The 17,874-nt window shown below is 43.7% G+C and overlaps 1 protein-coding gene across 4 annotated transcripts in view; it reads left to right on the forward strand.

Annotated features, from left to right (window-relative positions):
• Positions 1-17,874, forward strand: part of tmprss2 (transmembrane serine protease 2) — a 36,137-nt gene that overhangs the window by 15,120 nt on the left and 3,143 nt on the right. For all 4 annotated transcript variants that reach the window (XR_009526685.1, XM_060057246.1, XM_060057245.1 and 1 more), the window contains exons 6-13: positions 11,446-11,575; positions 12,253-12,372; positions 12,889-12,932; positions 13,621-13,792; positions 14,338-14,504; positions 14,654-14,749; positions 14,895-15,037; positions 16,241-16,393. Coding sequence is in view for 3 of the 4 variants with exons in the window: in XM_060057246.1 (XP_059913229.1) it covers positions 11,446-11,575; positions 12,253-12,372; positions 12,889-12,932; positions 13,621-13,792; positions 14,338-14,504; positions 14,654-14,749; positions 14,895-15,037; positions 16,241-16,393 (1,025 nt within the window). In the remaining variant the exon portion in view is untranslated. The remainder of the gene's footprint in view (positions 1-11,445; positions 11,576-12,252; positions 12,373-12,888; positions 12,933-13,620; positions 13,793-14,337; positions 14,505-14,653; positions 14,750-14,894; positions 15,038-16,240; positions 16,394-17,874) is intronic.

Here is a 17,874-nt window from a genome sequence, read left to right on the forward strand (position 1 = left end):
ACTTAATGTGGGTCACACATGTAGCTTTTGTCTATTGGGGAACATATTTTGCCCTTAGATGTGGTCACTTCGTTATTCCTCACATTACATCTGTTAAGGTCATACATTGGGGTCACAGTAGACCCTTCATAGTTCCCCAAATCGTATTTTGACTCTTACTTAGGTCATAGGCAGCTGGGCCTGCAACTCTCACAGACAGGCGGGTACAGGAGTTCTCTTAGATACTGGCTTTAATTTGTCTGTGTAGATCTCAGAGTGGACCCTTGGGAGACAGCCTTGCTGGTACATTTTAACACTCACAGGAAAATAATCTATGACCTCATAAGGGAACTGTTACAAGATAGCATTAACAATCTACATAGTAGCAGGCTACTACTTTATTATGTATTGACAAAGGAAATGCAAGTGACAACATTAATAAAAAGTAAATCAACTTCTTAGAAATGGCTATTAATTATATAAGAAAATGTCTTGAGAGAAAATATGCAATTATTTAATTTTAAGAAGTGAACTCATCACATTTTTATTGCGTTGTTTTTTTTACAAGGCTGCCTTGTTCGAGATTTTATCCTTGATGCATGTCTTTCAATATCTCCACCACTAGATGGTGATAACTCCCTAGAAAGCAAGCAAGCTAGAAACATACAGGGCTCACAACAAAACGGTCATGCAAACACATTTTTACAGAGACTATCAACATCAAGAAAGCCACAATACAAAGAGAACAAAGTTCACCCAAGGGTACTTACAATTTCAAGAGCAACACGATGAAGTCGGCATCCGTTTTGCAGTCCTCTTTTTCTTTCAGGTCTGTTCTTTCAGAAAAGTCAATCGAGGGTTTCTGCCTCTATGACGTAGCGTTCTAATTAGCCATGGTTTTGAGAGCCCACCCCCGGCTTCCTCGTATGTGTGATGGTGCTGCCATCTTGTGGCTATGTGCAGTTATTGCAGCTTGTTTGGTCCTGCTCCCCTTGTGGCTATGTCCAGTTATTGCGGCTTATATGCTTAGTTGCGTCACAGTTCACGCTATTCCTGAGAAGCTCGCCCAACGTTTAGTCATGACTGGCCTCTCTGTCGGTCAGTCTCCCTTTTCTCTTCATATGTTTTTCCAACATTGTTTCTCTTTCTCTTTTTAGTCGGCTTGTGACGCAAATAAGCATATCAGCTGCAATATCCGCACATAGCCACAAGGGAGCAGGACCAAGCATATAAGCAGCAATAACTCCACATAGCCACAAGGGGAACAGGACCAAGCATATAGCATGTAACCGTGTTGTCTGATTACAGTTTAATTCATTTTTCACAATTTACCAGCTCTCGTTTTGAAGACCGAATCACCGCGGCAATCGTTTCAATGGGAACTGCCCTGGTCTATACTTTCAACATAAAGTGTACATATTTATAGTTATAAATTTGTCCCGGCCTTTATACCACAGATACTATAAGCTTTAAAAACTACAAATAGCTACAAGATGGCAGCACCATCACACACATCAGGAAAACGGGAGGCAGGCTCTCAAAACCAGTCAATCAGAAAACATTATACGTCATAGAGGCCAAGCCTGCCCTGTATGTAAACAGCACAAGCGAGAACAGATCAGAAACTCTCTCCTTTTGCTTCATAGTTACCATAACGAAACTTTACCAAATAAAGTGAGTTAATGCGATCCTGAGTCGATTACCTTTTCTAAAAGAACATGACAGGCTGATCCATGCTGAATGTAACAATCCCTTCGCTAGTGTTTATATCAAGCCCCCGGGAACAGTGCATACTTCCGCAATCCACCAGTGCTCAGCGGCCAAGCCTGGTATTGCAGCTGTTTAAGCGGGCTGTGGACGGGTCCCTCGATTCAATGGACCCAGAAGTAGATATCTCCGTTCACTCCAATAAAAGTGGGGAACAGGAATGTGTCTCCGCAAAAAATCTGGGTATCAATCCGGCTCATAATTATCTTATGCCATGTCCTAAAAAAAAAAATGTTTTTTCTTTTCAAAACGCCACCTCAAGCGTTTTATTAACCGTTCTCTCCAATTATTTTTTGCTGGAGAAGGAGGGGTGTGCAGCTGAAAGGAGTCGTAGTGAAACAAATGTTGTTTCGACATGGTATCCGAGAGGGCCTAGTTCAGTGCTCCGTTAACGTGTCCGATTTTTAGACTGGTTCAGCTGCTAAACATATTGTTAAACATCTAGAGAATCATCAGGGGATTAGTAACCTGTAGTTCCATGGTCGGTTAACAATGCGACTGCGATCGCTCAGACCTCTTGCTTATGATGCTACAATGCTAACAATGCTAAAAAACAAGAATATTTCTGCATCCGGTACGTCATGAAGTAGGGCGTGGCTAGGGTCCCATGATGCGGAAGCATATCTCTCCTTGATGTTGCCCTGCGCCATTGAGCATTTTACATAGGAATGAATGGGCGCCATTTTGGAATCCATTGTCCATTTTATAATATGTCCATGGTTTATATATAGCTGGTTCCGGGTGTTGTGGGTCTGTAGTGCCGTAAAGCAATTTGTTACTTCTCGAGACCCGAAGACTTGAGACTCCCGCGAGAGTTGGCGGCAGGTCGTGGCAGAAACTTGCATTTTCCCTTTTTCCGCCCAGATGCGCTAGGGGGAGTCGAAACAGCCACCAATCGACCAATAAAGTTTTACATAACCATCACAATGACTCTTAATCTGCTTAATTTACCTGCTCAGGTAAATTAAGCTAAAAAAGTTGCAGAGTTCCCCTTTAAGATTACTTTCTTGTTATTTTCTCTTTGTCGACCTACCCAACTTATAGGTCAAGAATTGCTTACATTTTGGGTTCACTTAAGGGTTAAGCACTAACGCACTAACGTGGGCATCAGCATTGTGGGACAGTAATTCCCCAGTATGTGAGGATTTCATTCATATTGATTTCTTTGTTGCTGAGATGAGGAGGGTTTTTGATCACCCAAGAGAGGGGACGCGGCCAAGCGGCTTATGTCCCTACAGCAGGGCTCCCGCAGTGCAGCCGAATTTTCAGTTCAGTTTAGAACTGTAACAGTCAACTCTGGCTGGAACGACCAGTCACTGCGAGGACTTTTTCTTTCCAGCCTTAATGAGCCAATTAAGAATGAGCTGGCTACTAGGGATGAGGCAGACAGCCTTGAGGAAGTAATCTCCCTCTTCATCCGGCTGGCTAACTGCCTTTGTGAGCGGCGTAGAGAAAGGGCTAGCCGTCCCTTGTCTCCGGCTCCTCTCTCCCACACCTACCGAGAGTTGCTCTCCCTCCCTACCTGTGGTACGAGCCGTGTTTGAAGAGAAGCCCATGCAGCTGTGGCGCACACGTCTAACACAGGCACAGGGTCTCCAACGGATAAGGATCGGAGTTTGTCTGTATTGTGCACTGCCCGGACATCTCATCTCCGCCTGCCCATCGCTGCCAAAAGACGAGGCTCAGCAGTGAAGGTAGAGCCACACCTCGTCCTTCCCAGTCCCCAACTGTTCACGCACTCTGCTGGATGCCACTCTCCTGTCCCTCGGCCTTCCCCTTTCTGTGTCCGCCATGGTGGATTCTGGAGCAGATGAAAACTTTATTGATTCTGGGTTTGCTTCTCAAGTTGGCATTGCATTGGAACAGCTCCCATCTCCCTAAGCGCTAACACCTTGCCCGCATTACCCATGCGGGTTGCCGTTTGAATTGTGCCATCTATTGCACATGATGTTTGTCCATTTAAAAAGATAATTTTGCAAATCAGATAATCATGGGATGCCGCAGGTTGTCTTACACATGTCAAACAAGATAGGCCTATATGAATAAATACTACAGATCACCATTATGTCCCTTGCGACTCATCCCACGAAAATGTCGGACATGAAATAGCAGAGTGCTGGATGGTCATTCGATGATCAATGTCATAAGACAAACCGTCCGTACCTGTCCCCTTTCGAGTGCTCCCTGGGCTCCCATCAGCTGTCCTTGTTCCCCGCTCACGTATCTGACGTGAGCGGGGAACGTATCTGTTCCCTCTGTTCAGCAGCATCTCCGCCGTTGCCGCAGGGTGTGGAAGAATGCGTGCGCCGCTCTGCTGAGCAGAACCGGTGTATCGCTGACCGTCAGAGTTCCCACTCCTGCCTATCGAGTGGGTCAGCAAGTTTGGCTTTCCTCCAGGGACCTCCCTCTTCAGACTGGTTATAGAAACTAACCCCTCGCTTTGTGGGTCCCTTCCCTATTGATGCCATCATCAATCCGTCTGCTGTGAGGCTCAGGCTGCCTCAGTTAATCAGTCCCTCCAGAAAATTGTGATTATGCGATCACATAATTCAACGCATAATCAGCCAAAGTCTGCATAACATGCGGGGGCCGCATTTTTTCAAATATGCCGCACTTTCACCAAATAAATTGCCGATTTCTGCGCAAAATCTGCAGTGCTTGCATGATTTTATAATCCCTGTATTTCCGTTGCAAAAAAAAGTCACAAATATCTTAGCAGAAAGTTGAAAAATGTTGCGTTTACTTCACACAAGAGCAGCCTTCTCCCCCTGTTGCCATGGGAATGTTATGAAGTGATGTAATTACACGACATGAACGTCATTGAAAAGCTGCAATTTTGCAAGTTCCCGCAATTTCATCACATAAATATGCTGCATATTTCATGGCATTTTTCAAGAAAACGTGCCGCATAATCAAGGATTTTGGGCCGCAACAATCACAAAAAAACGCCACATTTTTCTGGAGGGACTGGTTGATGCGTGTTCAACCCACTTTTCATGCATCTCAGGTAAAACCAGTCTCCACCAGCCCTCTCTGCCTCCCAGCTGTTCCCCCCCCCCCCCTCCCCGTTTGATAGATAACCACCCAGCTTTCACTGTCCAGCGGTTACTGGACATACGTCGTCGGGCTAGGGGTTTTCAATACCTTTCAGATTGGGCAGGATGTGGGCCAGAGGAAAGGAGCTGGATTTCGCGGGCACTCATCCTCGACCCCTCTCTCATTCGGGACTTTCATCAGGCTCACCCTGAGAAGCCTAGGCCGCCAAGAGGCGTCCGTTGAGAGGGAGGTCCTGTCGTAGCCACAGCTGTGGTGCTGTGTGTTCTCCCCCTGTGCAGCCACACCCCCCCGTCAGTCTCTTTGCTTTGCCTGCTACGCTTAACTGCTCACACCTGGCCTGCATCAGCTCATCAACTCCCCTTCCAATACACCTGGTTTCCCTGAGGTCGTCGCCAGATCATACTTCGATATACCGTGGTAGTTATTCGTACCTGGCTCCAGTACCTACACTTTCTAGTTGTTGTTTCTCCTGCTGAAATCTGTTCTCTTTTGCTTGTAGTTTTGTGGATCTACACCTCCTGCCGCCTGCTTCACTCCCTCCGGCCTGATGCGCCCCAAGAGAAGCGAAGTTGCAGAATCCTTGAACGGAAATGGCACTCGACTAAACTTGAGGTCGTTCATCTTGCATGGCATAACAGTCTGCTCACCTATAAGGGTGCGCTGACTACTGCCAGGAATGCCTACTTTTCCAGTGACATCAACTTGAATAGAAACAATCCCAAGTTTCTTTTCGACATGGTGAAGAGTCTGACTCAGAAACAGACTCAGAGCGTAGGCTCCTCCCTCTTGGCAGGTCAATTCATGGATTTCTTTGAAAATAAGATTCAATTGATTAGAGAGGAAATTGATGCTTGCCGTGCAACTTGTCCTACACATCCTGCGGGGCAGGAACTCTGGGGCAACTCCCCTGGAGTTCAAGGCAATTCCTCTGGTTGAACTTGTAAAGGTGATAATGGTATCGAAACCAACAACTTGTATGTTGGATCCTCTCCCTTCCAAGGTTCTTAAGGAACTTCTTCACACGGTGGGGCCTGCAATCCTCTCGCTTATGAATCTCTCGCTTTCCACAGAATTTGTTCCCTCTAATTTCAAGGCTGCGGTGATAAAACCGCTAATCAAAAAGCCTGGCCTAGATCCTGAATTAGTCAGCAACTAACGGCCTATATCGAACCTGCCCTTCCTGTCCAAGGTACAGGAATTTCCACTCTGAAACTGCTGTGACAAGAGTGGTAAATGATATCCTTCTTGCTTTGGATACAAATGCGAGCTCGATGCTTGTGTTGCTGGACCTCAGTGCTGAGTTCCATACGATCGACCACAGCATACTTCTTCACCGTCTTGAGCACTATGTTGGCATCGGGGGTATGGCTCTTCGCTGGCTTGAATCTTACCTTACAGAACACAATTTGTGCTCCATGAGGGTTCAGAATCGAAGCACTGTAAACTACGCTTTGGTGTACCACAAGGGTCGGTCCTCGGTCCATTGCCTTTGGTGATGTTATCCACAGCTTTGGAATTAGCTTCCACTGCTATGCGGATGACACCCAACTCTTTATTCCTGTAGAACCAAGGGACTCGGCCCAAATCCAGAAGGTTGAGTCCTGTCTGGCTGCGGTGAAGAGTTGGATGTCACAGAACTTCCTGCAGCTTAACACTGGGAAGACAGAGCTGATAATTATAGGCTCAAAATGGGACCAGAGAGACAGAGCACAGTGTATCTGTCAGAAATCTTGGTGTCCTGTTCGACCCTCAGCTGTGCTTTGACCAACATGTTAGTAGCAGGCCCGCCGCTCCCTATACGCAGAGTACGCAGAGTTCTTGGGCACCAAGTACCTGAGGGGGGCACCAAAAATTAAGGTTTGTAAAAATAAATAAAAAATACATCAATGAATAAAAAAAATATGTAAATTAGTTATGAAGAGGCCCACCGTTGTTTGTTCTTAATTGTATAACCTATCACTCAATTTCGGCAAATTAGATGTTTTTACCTAATATAGAAAAGGGGCTCTCCTCTCTCCGCCACCGGTCACCTGATGACCGCCACCGGTCATCAGGTGTCACCGGTCATTCAAAGGAAAGCTTAAAACACACCTCTACAGTCTTGCGTCTGGAACCTTGGGGTGTGAAAACGATACAGATGTGAAGACCACTGCGTGTTTGCTTGTGCCTTTGTTAAAGGTTGGGTATGGGATTCGCAAAACGCCAGCAGATTTTGAAAATACACAACTCAAATGGTCCTACCCCCTCTCCTTCTACGCTGACTCTGACTCCACCCATTCCGAGTACATGGACGCGCAATCATGCACGAGCGAACACAGATATGCGAGAGCGAGCTATTAGCTAGTTAGCTAGCTCCAGTAGCTACCGCAGGATAACAACAAACAGAAGCTTGCTCTGGGTCAAGCGCTTTGAGTACGTGCACGAAGGGGTCACGCGCGGGGGGGGGGAGTGCAGTACAACCGTTTGATTGACATACTTACTGTCCAATGGCACTCGGTGGGTCTGGAAATCATTGGCTGGAGTTTTTCGAGCCCTGCCCGTTCAACAGATGATTGACTTGTTTAATTTTCATGTCAGTACTTCTAACTCAGTGGCTGTAAGTGGGTTATGATAAGGATTTCAAATTATTTTGCCAAAAAAGAGAATTCCATACCCAACCTTTAATATAGTTATAAAAAATGAATAGCAGTATACAATTCCACTATGTACTTTTCCGTTCTAATTCACTATTCTGTCTGTTCTAGTGTGTTGCGGTGACTGGACTGGATGCCTGGACTCTCCTTATGGTTAACCGGCCAGCACCACGTCATCAATTTAATATGATTTGCATGTAATTACCTGTATGTAAATTAAGGCACCCATTGCACTCCTGACCATCCCTGGAAGAAGGGATCCCCTACTTTGCGGTTCTTCTCAAGAATTCTTCCTTGCTAATTCAAGGGAGTTTTTTCTTGCCCTTGGGGGTGTCATAAATATTTGGCCTGTTAAGCCCTTTGAGACTGTAATGTGATTAAGGGCTATACAATTACAATTGAATTGAAGAGTGATACTGGGACTGAAACTTAACAGTTTCCTGCTCTTAGAAAACCTATTTTTGCTTGTATGATAACTGATATAACGTTGAGGGAGTACCTAACAACTTCTTGTAATGTTTAAGGAGAACTTAACATGCAGGTTTCTATAGCAGATAAACCTTCTACTTATGACTTCATCTGCCTTAGAGTGACAAATAATCAGCAAAGAGCGAATCAAGTTAGTAATTTCAAGGGTCGAAGCAAGTGGCCTCTTGCGCCTACCCATGAGTGAGAAGGAGTGGCCGTGGCAGTTTTTTACCTGGGCCAGTGGACATGGTTTGACACACACTCACACTAGCACACAACACAGTGAGACGCAGTCAGAACAGCCAGGAAAGTAGGAAGGGAGAACGCAGAGACATACCATAGCGGTGGAAAATAAATAGGATAATCAAGGTAGGTTGTAGATTTTCTAAAGCAGGTTTTGTGATTAGGATTATTAGAACATACAATTAAAACCTTAAAACCGACAGTTGGCCATGTTTTCCTAATTGTTTTCATTTAGGATGTAGGCTATCGTCTCTTCTTACAACCTTTTTACACCAGCAAAATGATTGAATATAATGGCTGGAATATGGACCCTATCAGAAACCTCACATGCCATGTATTTTTTTACGTTGTTTTCTTTTTCTATCACTTAAGGCCGCCTTTCCAAAGCAAAAGGCTCAGAATGGATTCCACACAGGTAATGGAAATCTATTTGCATGTCACTAATTCTTCCTTGGTTTATCAATTGAACTTCGTTCCAATGTTATCTCAAACTGAAATCTGAAACTGAACTATCTTTCATATCTTTAAATCCCCAATCCCCTCCCAAACCACGAACCCAAGTCATTTGAGCATGGGACAGAACTATATTGACCTTGAGCACTCTCAGGAAAAACCAAAAGAGTGTGCGCTGGATTCAAGATTTGTATCTATCCAATGCACTGTAAAACTGTAGTTTTTGGAAAAGTAGCTATGGGAATTCTTGGACAAGGTACAGGTCAGCTACATATTATGTTAACAAAAACACAGTGTAAGAAATATAGAATGTAACATTTTGTTTATGAATAATAGCAATGTCACCTCCCCTCTGCAGCCTACTGCGCCCCACCACGACAACGCGGGCTACAGGGACGACAACGATAGACCTCCGTCCTATAACCAGTCCCAGGGCCTGTACCCTACCGTCCCACAATGGTCCCCGCAACACGTCGTCACGACCAGCACCAGCGTCCCACAATTGTCCCCGCAACCTGTCGTCACGACCAGCACCAGCGTCCCACAATTGTCCCCGCAACCCGTCATCACGACCAGCATCACTACCATCGTTCGGAGAATAGGTAATACACAAAGCATGTCATATCCACCCACCCACCCAACGGTTTCATTAGGGGTCCGAGCAGCGAAGCTGCTTGGCCCCTATTGTTTCTGTAACGTTTTTTTTCCCCTCAAATTCTGTAAAAGTCATGCTGCAGCCTATACCGTAAGTCTTTACTGCACCCAAAGGTGGCGCTATTGTAAAAAAATCATGAATTAGGCTTATTTCTCCACATCAGATTGACATGGACTCAAAATTCGTTATTAATTTCCCTAGAATCAGAAGCATTTGTAAAACCCTGAAAAATGTATACTTTTCCCACAATTTCATATTAAAGCTCAACATGATCAAAACATTCACAGGCTACAAAAATAATCAAAATTCACCAGAATTGACGCATAAAATCTTTAGACCAAGCCTCACAAAAATCATTTAACAGAATTTGTTTTACTTAGTTCCATTTGAGAAATATTGGCCAATAAATTTGGAGCAGTTAGCCCATTTTTCTTATGTGACCATTTTGTTATCGTATAAAAAAAAACATACAACTATTACTAGGTGGATACCGATACCCCCCACTACTAATAAACCCAAAATGTGGTACTGCACCCAAAGGTGGCGCTATTTCAGAAAAATATGAACTAGCCTTATTCTCCTTACTAGATTGACCTGGACCCAAAACTCTTTCATCATATTAATCTCTAAAATCAGATGCATCTTTTCACCCTGGTCTTCTGCTCTAAAAATGATTACTTCTCCAACAATTTCATAGAAAAGCCAAACGTCCACAGTCTCATCCCATTTTGCCTATATGATAATTTTGTTATTTTGTATACGGCTATCATTAGGTGGATACCATTAACAGTGCAAATTTTCAGATCTGTACTATTTTAAGAAAGCCCTTAATTCTCTTGTGAAATGTGTGCTTGGAGATTTCTTGATGTTGTGTGCTTATCAATCGACATTTTCACAATGTGAATGAGGCTTCATGCAGTACAGGAATATCAGTGGCTCAACGGGATGATGCCGTGTACTGGTGATCCTCATAATTAACTCTGTCATATTTATATTTCTTGCGTTAGTGTTCTTGACTACAAATGTTAAATTTTTTTTATTTAATTTCAACGATTTTTCAGGTATATGCTTTGAAGAAAGCCCTTAATTCACTTGAGAAATGTGTGCTTTGAGTTTTCTGGATGTTGTTCTGCTTATCAATAGACATTTTGATCATGTGAATGAAGCTGCAGTTCAGGTTTATAAGTGGAACATCTTTCTGACAATTATATGTTATATTTATATATCTTCCATTAGTGTGTTCTTGACTTTTAATTTTGGTCAGACCCCGTTAATCACTGCTTGCGGTTATATTTGTAATTGTATTGGTTTTATTGTAATTGTATTGTGTTATATACTGAAAACAGTGTCTGTTCCACTTCATGTTCTACTTTGGGGACATCAGAATAGTTATAATTTACATTTTTCTAAGGGTTACAGGCTATTAATGTATTGGATCATAATATTTGCTCTTGTCTAATCTATTTTACAAAGTTAAACTTCTCTTTTAGTTTCCTTTAAGGGAATATGTCAAATTTCCTTTGCATGTTTATATAGCCTGTCAACAATCAACAGATGATTGATGTATGGAGTGGAAGGACCTAATTTCCCATCATTTGTATACATTTGAATGGAGGCTATGTTTGAGGATCTCTCTGTCGGTCTCCTTCTCTCACAGAACCAAAGAGTAACATGAGAAATGTGTTGCGTGGACTGGCCTCCTCCGTGCTCATCATGTTAGTGATGGGAGTGTTGATCTGGTACTTCGGTAAGTTGTAACTATACGGTTTAAATTGATGCCGTTTGGCATAGCATAAGGGTGGTGGAATTAAATTATTTTCAAGATAAAGACACATAAATATGCCGCATTTCTTATATTGCTTTTTTTTATAATAATAAAGATAATAATTAATTATTATCCGTGTTTATATGTTTTTAAATTAATGTATTTGTGTGTGTGTGTGTTTGTAGCTTTCTTCGAGAGAGAGCTGTACCATGAAGGTGGCATTGACCTACCACAACCAACCCCTGTGACCGACCACAACCGACCACAGTTGTGTGATGGCGTCAAAGACTTGATAGGAGGAGAGGACGAGTCCCAATGCCGTGAGATCTCCCAGCTACACGTACACACGCTTGCTCGCACTCACTCACTCACGCACGCACGCACACACACACACTGACCTCAGAAGTGTCTCTCTTGGGTCCCAGTTCGCCTCCATGGGACCGACTTTGTACTGCAGAGCTTCTCAGCCACCAGCCACACCTGGCGGCCTGTTTGTGCGGAGCGCTGGAGAGACGACTTGGGCAGAGCTTCCTGTAAACAGATAGGCTACTCAAGGTGAGTTTGTATCCCTGGAGGGACGGCCACCACAACTACACGCAATAACAACAACGCATAACAGTAACAATGTAGAGCAAATAGCATAATTAATAATAACAATAAGAATAAATAGTTTCCTTTAAAATCAGTAAAGTTATCTGCATCTGCATTTGTGCAACAGCATCTAACAACACCACAGCAACAGCGGCACAACCCTCAATGACGTTGTGAAGATGTGAATGGCATCTTCACTGTTTTAAACCATGTTTTAAAAGATGCACATATTCCTGTCTGGCTGTTAGCCGTAATAGTCTGCAGCTGTCGCTCATAGGCTAATTGAGCCACACCCATTCTGGTGCTCCTTAAGAGGGCCAGAGTTTTAGACTGGAGCGAGGCTTGAGTTGTGCAAGTGCCTCGACGGTTGTGCTATTTGTTTAAGTAAAAATATGCTTTTTAACAACAACCATGTGCGTCGAGAAAACTCTTTTTCACAGACACAATCCTACATCCAAGCAAAACCCCCATTTCACTGTGCACAACAACATCTAACAACATGAAACAATCACAGTAACAGCGGCCTCCACAGCAACCTTGATTGCAGTACTCATCGTGGAAACATGGTGACGGTTAAAGGTGGGACTCAAAGGGCAGTGGATGGTTGTGTGATTCGGCCTTGCCTGTACCTTGTTCCACAGTACCGAGTTTGTTTCCTCCACCCAGACGGTCGTAGGCTCTCTGGGGACGGGAGGCTACAGCAAGCTGAAGTTAGGGTTCTACCAACCGGGTGACCAGATTCATTCACACCTCAGGGACAGGTACTTCTGACACTCATCAGTAAGGCTGATTGCACAGTTTTACACATTACAGTTTAACTGCTTTTGTAAACTCACAGAGTCCCTGCTATGGAATTCATAGACGTTTTAAAGGTGCTGCAGGTACAATTTGATCACAATTATTTCAGGGTAGATTGTTGTCAGCCATTAGTGGGTAAAATGCGCTGTGAGAATTTCATTTTCAATTTCACAGCGTCTGCCTCTGTACGATACTGTTTTGATTTAAGGTCTGCTCCTGGCTAATTTCTGACCAATCAGGGTATCGGAATGGGGAATCCATCTTGCTTGTCAATCAAAAGTGAAGGACTGCAACGCTTCTCAATGGTAGAGAAACATAGGGGTGAGGGAGCAGTGTTTGAGGTGACTTTTCTTTAGAGTTGCTTAGTTGGAAAACCTTGATCTCTTCTACCCCCTACTCATACCTAAAGCACATTTTTAATGAAATGATTCAGTCACCTCACCCTTGCTTCAATTAATTTGATTTTTTCCCCAATATAGCCGAACGTGTAATTCCAACATGGTTGTCAGTCTGCGCTGCATTGGTAAGCTTTGCTTCCTTTATTTGGTATTGACTCGCAGAGTCAAACTACCCTTAATATCCAAAGCACCTCACAGTGAACTGAGATGCAAATAGTAAAGGAGCAGGTAGGCATAGGTTTCTCGCTCAAGGATGCTGTGGCAACCCGGTACGGTGAGCGAACCACCTCCTCCCAAACAGGACACAACTTTGAGGGGTAGAAGCCAAAAAGGCATGTTTAATCCTTAACATGACACAAAGTCTATGAAAACACAAAATATCGAAAAACCTGGGAGCAATCAACGGTCCCATCCTTCGTGGGTGGAGTCCCGTCACCCACGAGGACCATCTCTCCGTAAGGAGCCACATGGCTGGGAGAGCCCCGAATGAGTGGAGAAGCAGGCTATTTAAGCCCTGCTTCTCCACCTGTTCCACAGGTGTTCTCCATGTCCTTAAATGGCCCGGGTCGGGTTGCCACAATGCCTACAGGTTAGACTGTGGACAATGAAGATCAAACAATTACCTTTATCATTGTATTATCGTATCGCCTCATCAAGTTCACCTTAAAAAAAAAAAAAAAACGTCCTCTCTTCCCTCCCTCTCTCTCTCTCTTCCTCCCCCTTCATCCCTCCCTCCCTCCGCCTCAATCCCTCCCTTCCTCCCCCTCCATCCCACTCCCTCCCTCTCTCTCTCCCTCCCCCGGCCCTCACCAGCGTGCGGTGTCAGTGAGATGGACCCCAGCACGCGCATCGTGGGCGGGACCCCTGCGGATTGGAATGCCTGGCCCTGGCAGGTCAGCCTGCAGTACTACGGCCACCATTTCTGCGGTGGCACCATCATCGGCCAATACTGGATCCTAACGGCCGCCAACTGCTTCCAATCAGAGTTAATATTATTATTTATTTATTATTAATACAAACATTATTTTTCTTCTTATTAGTATTATTATAGGTTTAATTACAGGACAAAAAAAAAAACCTGTATGAGCTAGCAACTATTACATTTTAAAATGTGAGTTCTTCTGTTCTTCAACTTCTGGTAGACATTTTGTTTCATTTAGGGGCGGGGCTATTTCTCTGTTCAGTAATTGGTTCTCTTGCTAAAGCCACTCCCACTCGCTATGATCAGATTGGGTGGGGACTGGGGAGCGATAGCCAGAGTGTTTGGTTTACTACCTAACATGAGTTACCATGAGTAACCAACAAATAGAAGGCCATTTGATTGGTACTTTACTTTACTTTTATCCTAGGTTTTACTAACCAAGAGTTTTCCCTTAACATCAAAACTCTTGTAAATGTGCTTCAAAGTGCTGAACATGATGAAACAAAAGACACAGTCGCTTCGGGTAAAAGTGTTTCGCAAAAAATTAATTCATCTTAATTTGTCAATATATGCCTCATCAACACACCCTGTTTTTCATAATCCAAAAGGCTGTCTAATACATCTATATTGCGTGTCGACTACGGGGGCGTTCGCCTGAGTTGGATGTTTTCCAGTGCGTCGGTGCAAAGAATCATCGTCCACGAGGACTACAACATCGAGCCCCAGGCCAACGACGTGGCTCTCCTGAGGCTCAGACGACCTCTGACCTTCACCCGTAAGACACGCCCTCCCTCCCCGAGTCAGCCCCCGTACCCCCGGTGGTGTGGGGGGCCCTGATGAAGGCTAAATGGAACCAAGGTTTTTTCATTTTACTAGCATTTCCTTTTATCACGTTATTTTTTATATTGTATCTTTCCACCCCAGAGGATGTGAGGCCGGCATGTTTGCCCAACGTCGGCGTGAACCTGAACCCAGAGCGAAACGCCTGGACCACCGGTTGGGGAACTCTGAGCTCTGAGGGTGATCCAAAAATATCTCTCTCTCTATAATATCTCTGTCAATATTTCATAAAGGGAATGGCAGTACACTACATAGCTTGTCTCTTGAATGTGCTGAAAGCAGTTCATACTCAGTCCATCCAATAATAGTCAATATTCCCACCCAGGTGTCAGCCCGGATGAGTTGATGCAGGCCGAGGTGACCATTTACAGCAGGGACAGGTGCAACCAACGGCACATATTGGACCAACGGGTGACTGAAACCATGATCTGTGCTGGAAAGTTGGCTGGAGGAGTGGATTCATGTCAGGTTGGTCGGATTTGTCCTTTTCCTATATTTTTATTTTTCCTCATCTCCTTCACCTACCTTTCTTTCTTTCTTTCATGTTTATTTTGAATATGTAGACAAAACAAAAACAACAAATTTTGCCAATTACAACAATAAAGCCATTCAAGAATGAATAACAAAAACAAAAATAATAATAGTAATAGTAAAAATAAAAAGCAAAAAGAAACAAGAAATAAAAATAAACATTAATGTAAACATAAACCCGAAAAGAAGAAGTAAAAACGTATGTACTCCCACCCCTCTTATTACTTACTCTGTATGTTTAATAATAATAATAATAATGATAATAACAATAATAATAATAAATGAATATAAAAATGTTATGTTATATAAATAAATATACATATGTAAGTATGTACATAATATCTACAACATACATTTAACAAGTAACAGCATGAATGTGACACAACAGCGTGTATACACAGTATACCTATACATACATACGCAAACCTACTGACTCTTAGTGCAGTTCACTATATCCTGTGAACACTCAATTTTTGTACATTCTTTTAAAAACATTGATGCTTGGACATTGCTTATGAACCTCGCTCGGATTGTTCCACAACTTGACACCTGTGATGGAAATGCGAAAACCTTTCATTGTGGAATTTCTCATCTGAATTTTGAAATTGAGTTCTCTCCTCAAACTATGCCCCCCCTCACGTTCACTAAACAAATTTTGAATGTTCAATGGTAACAAATGGTACCTAGCCCTGTACATAGTTATTGCTGTTTGATATGAGACGATTTCTGTGAATTTTAATAATTTAGACCTCTTCTTCCTTATCCTCCACCTATTTCTCCTTCTTCTTCTTTCCTCCTTCACCTGTTCCTTCTCCTTCCTCTGCTCCTCCTCCTCCTCCTCTGGCTCCTTCTCCTCCTCCTTTATCGGCTCCTCCTCCTTCTTCTCCTTTCCTCCTCCTTTTCCTCCTCTCCTTCTTCTCTTCCTACTTCTTTTTCCTCCTCCTCCTCCTCCTTCCCCTCTCCTACTCTTCCTCTGTCACATCTCTTGTCATATTTGTATCCCTTTTGATGATGACAGCCACCGGCATCCACCACATCTATCGTTTGACGCACCTTTTCTCTCTCTCTGATGTCTTTCACTCATTAAAGAAATAGAGAGAAATGAGACACCTGTAAAACATCTGTTTGGGTTTCCTCCAGGGGGACAGTGGGGGACCACTGGTGACCAAGGAAGGTGGTGTGTGGTGGCTGGTTGGGGACACCAGCTGGGGCTTCGGATGTGCCTTACGGAACAGACCAGGGGTCTACGGCAACGTGACCTACTTTTCGGACTGGATCCATAAGCAAATGCAGGTATGTAAAGACATAATAAGGATGATGATCGTTTGGATCGTGTTAAAGGTATGATATATAATTCCTTCCGTTTGTCTCTAAATTAAGACAATAACAAAAGTCGTTGTAGTTTGATGACGTCATTAAGTAGTGGGAGTAGTCTGCTTCACCACAATGCCGGTGGCAATCTATCGGATTTGACTAAGGCCGAAATCATGCTCACGGACGAGTTCATGGGCCCTATTTTAACGGTGTGAAACGCAAGTGACAATAGCAAGCGCAAGTAGCATTGTGGGCGGTTCTACGGCGATGTCGATATTTTACCCGCGCAAAATTGACTCTTGCGCCCGGCGCATATCTAAAAAGGGTTGGTCTGAAGTAGCCTAATTACCCGTAGGTGGGGTTTGGACGTAACGTGCAATAAACCAATGAGAGTGCCAGCTCCCATCCCCTTTAAGAGCCATGAGCGCATTTGAATGTGACAGGTTGATATTTTGACAGTGTGTCTGCAGTCTCCGATGAGACAGATGCACATGCATTTCAAACTTCAAATTGCTCAGTTTATCGCCAAATAATATGGCCTAATTCACACATGGAATAATAATAATATTCTAAATATTGTTTCTTATCAGTATTGTATGCATTATCGTTATCGACTTGTGTTCCTAATATGCATGTGTCCCCCTGTTAATATACATTGCCATGGACTGTATTATGCGTTACGTGTTTAGTTTGCTTGTGTTTAAACAGATGGACGCACACACGTGCGCCCGCATTCATTCATTCTTTTTAATACTCATTTGCGGTAGAACACTGTTTTCTCCCGATCAAATATTCATCAATCCTAAAAGTTATCGGCATGTACACGACGTCTGTGTCAAGAAAATATGTGTTTGCTGTACGGTGTTTACAGATGCATTGATTTAAAAGTACAACTTATTACCGCTGTTTCAGCTGTTCTTTCCCAAATAATTTACCAAGAATGTGTGGCTAGGTAGAGGAGAGAAGCAAAGTGTATGCGCAAGGTACACAAGCAACATTATGCATGTGCGCTTAAAATAATATCTGTACAACGCGCCACTGACTTTAAACCAGGTATTTCCTGGTTTGTGGCGCAAGTGGTTTCTGAAACTGCAAAATAGCCCCAGGGAACATATGCGCCAGAACACGCCTCCTCCTTTCGCTGATCCGCCCCTTGGGGCGCAAGATCATTCCCTAATTTACCGACGTGTGGCGCAGGAGGGAAAAGAACGCTCTGCGCCAGTTGCAAACTAGCAAAGACACAGGCGCCAGTGAGAAAGTCCATTGCGCCGGATGCTAGATAGGGCCCCATGTGTTAAAGTTGTATTCACTTTACGTTTAGTCACGTTCATTCACATTTAGACTGTTGCCGCGCCCATTACAGAGGTTCAAAATTTGGGATTATAATCAATGTCTAACAGTAGAAAGGCATTCAAAAATGGTTGCAAGCGGAGCTCCGTGTGGGTGTAACACATAGACTG

This window comes from Gadus macrocephalus, chromosome 7 (assembly GCF_031168955.1).
Source record: "Gadus macrocephalus chromosome 7, ASM3116895v1".
Lineage (NCBI taxonomy): Eukaryota > Metazoa > Chordata > Actinopteri > Gadiformes > Gadidae > Gadus > Gadus macrocephalus.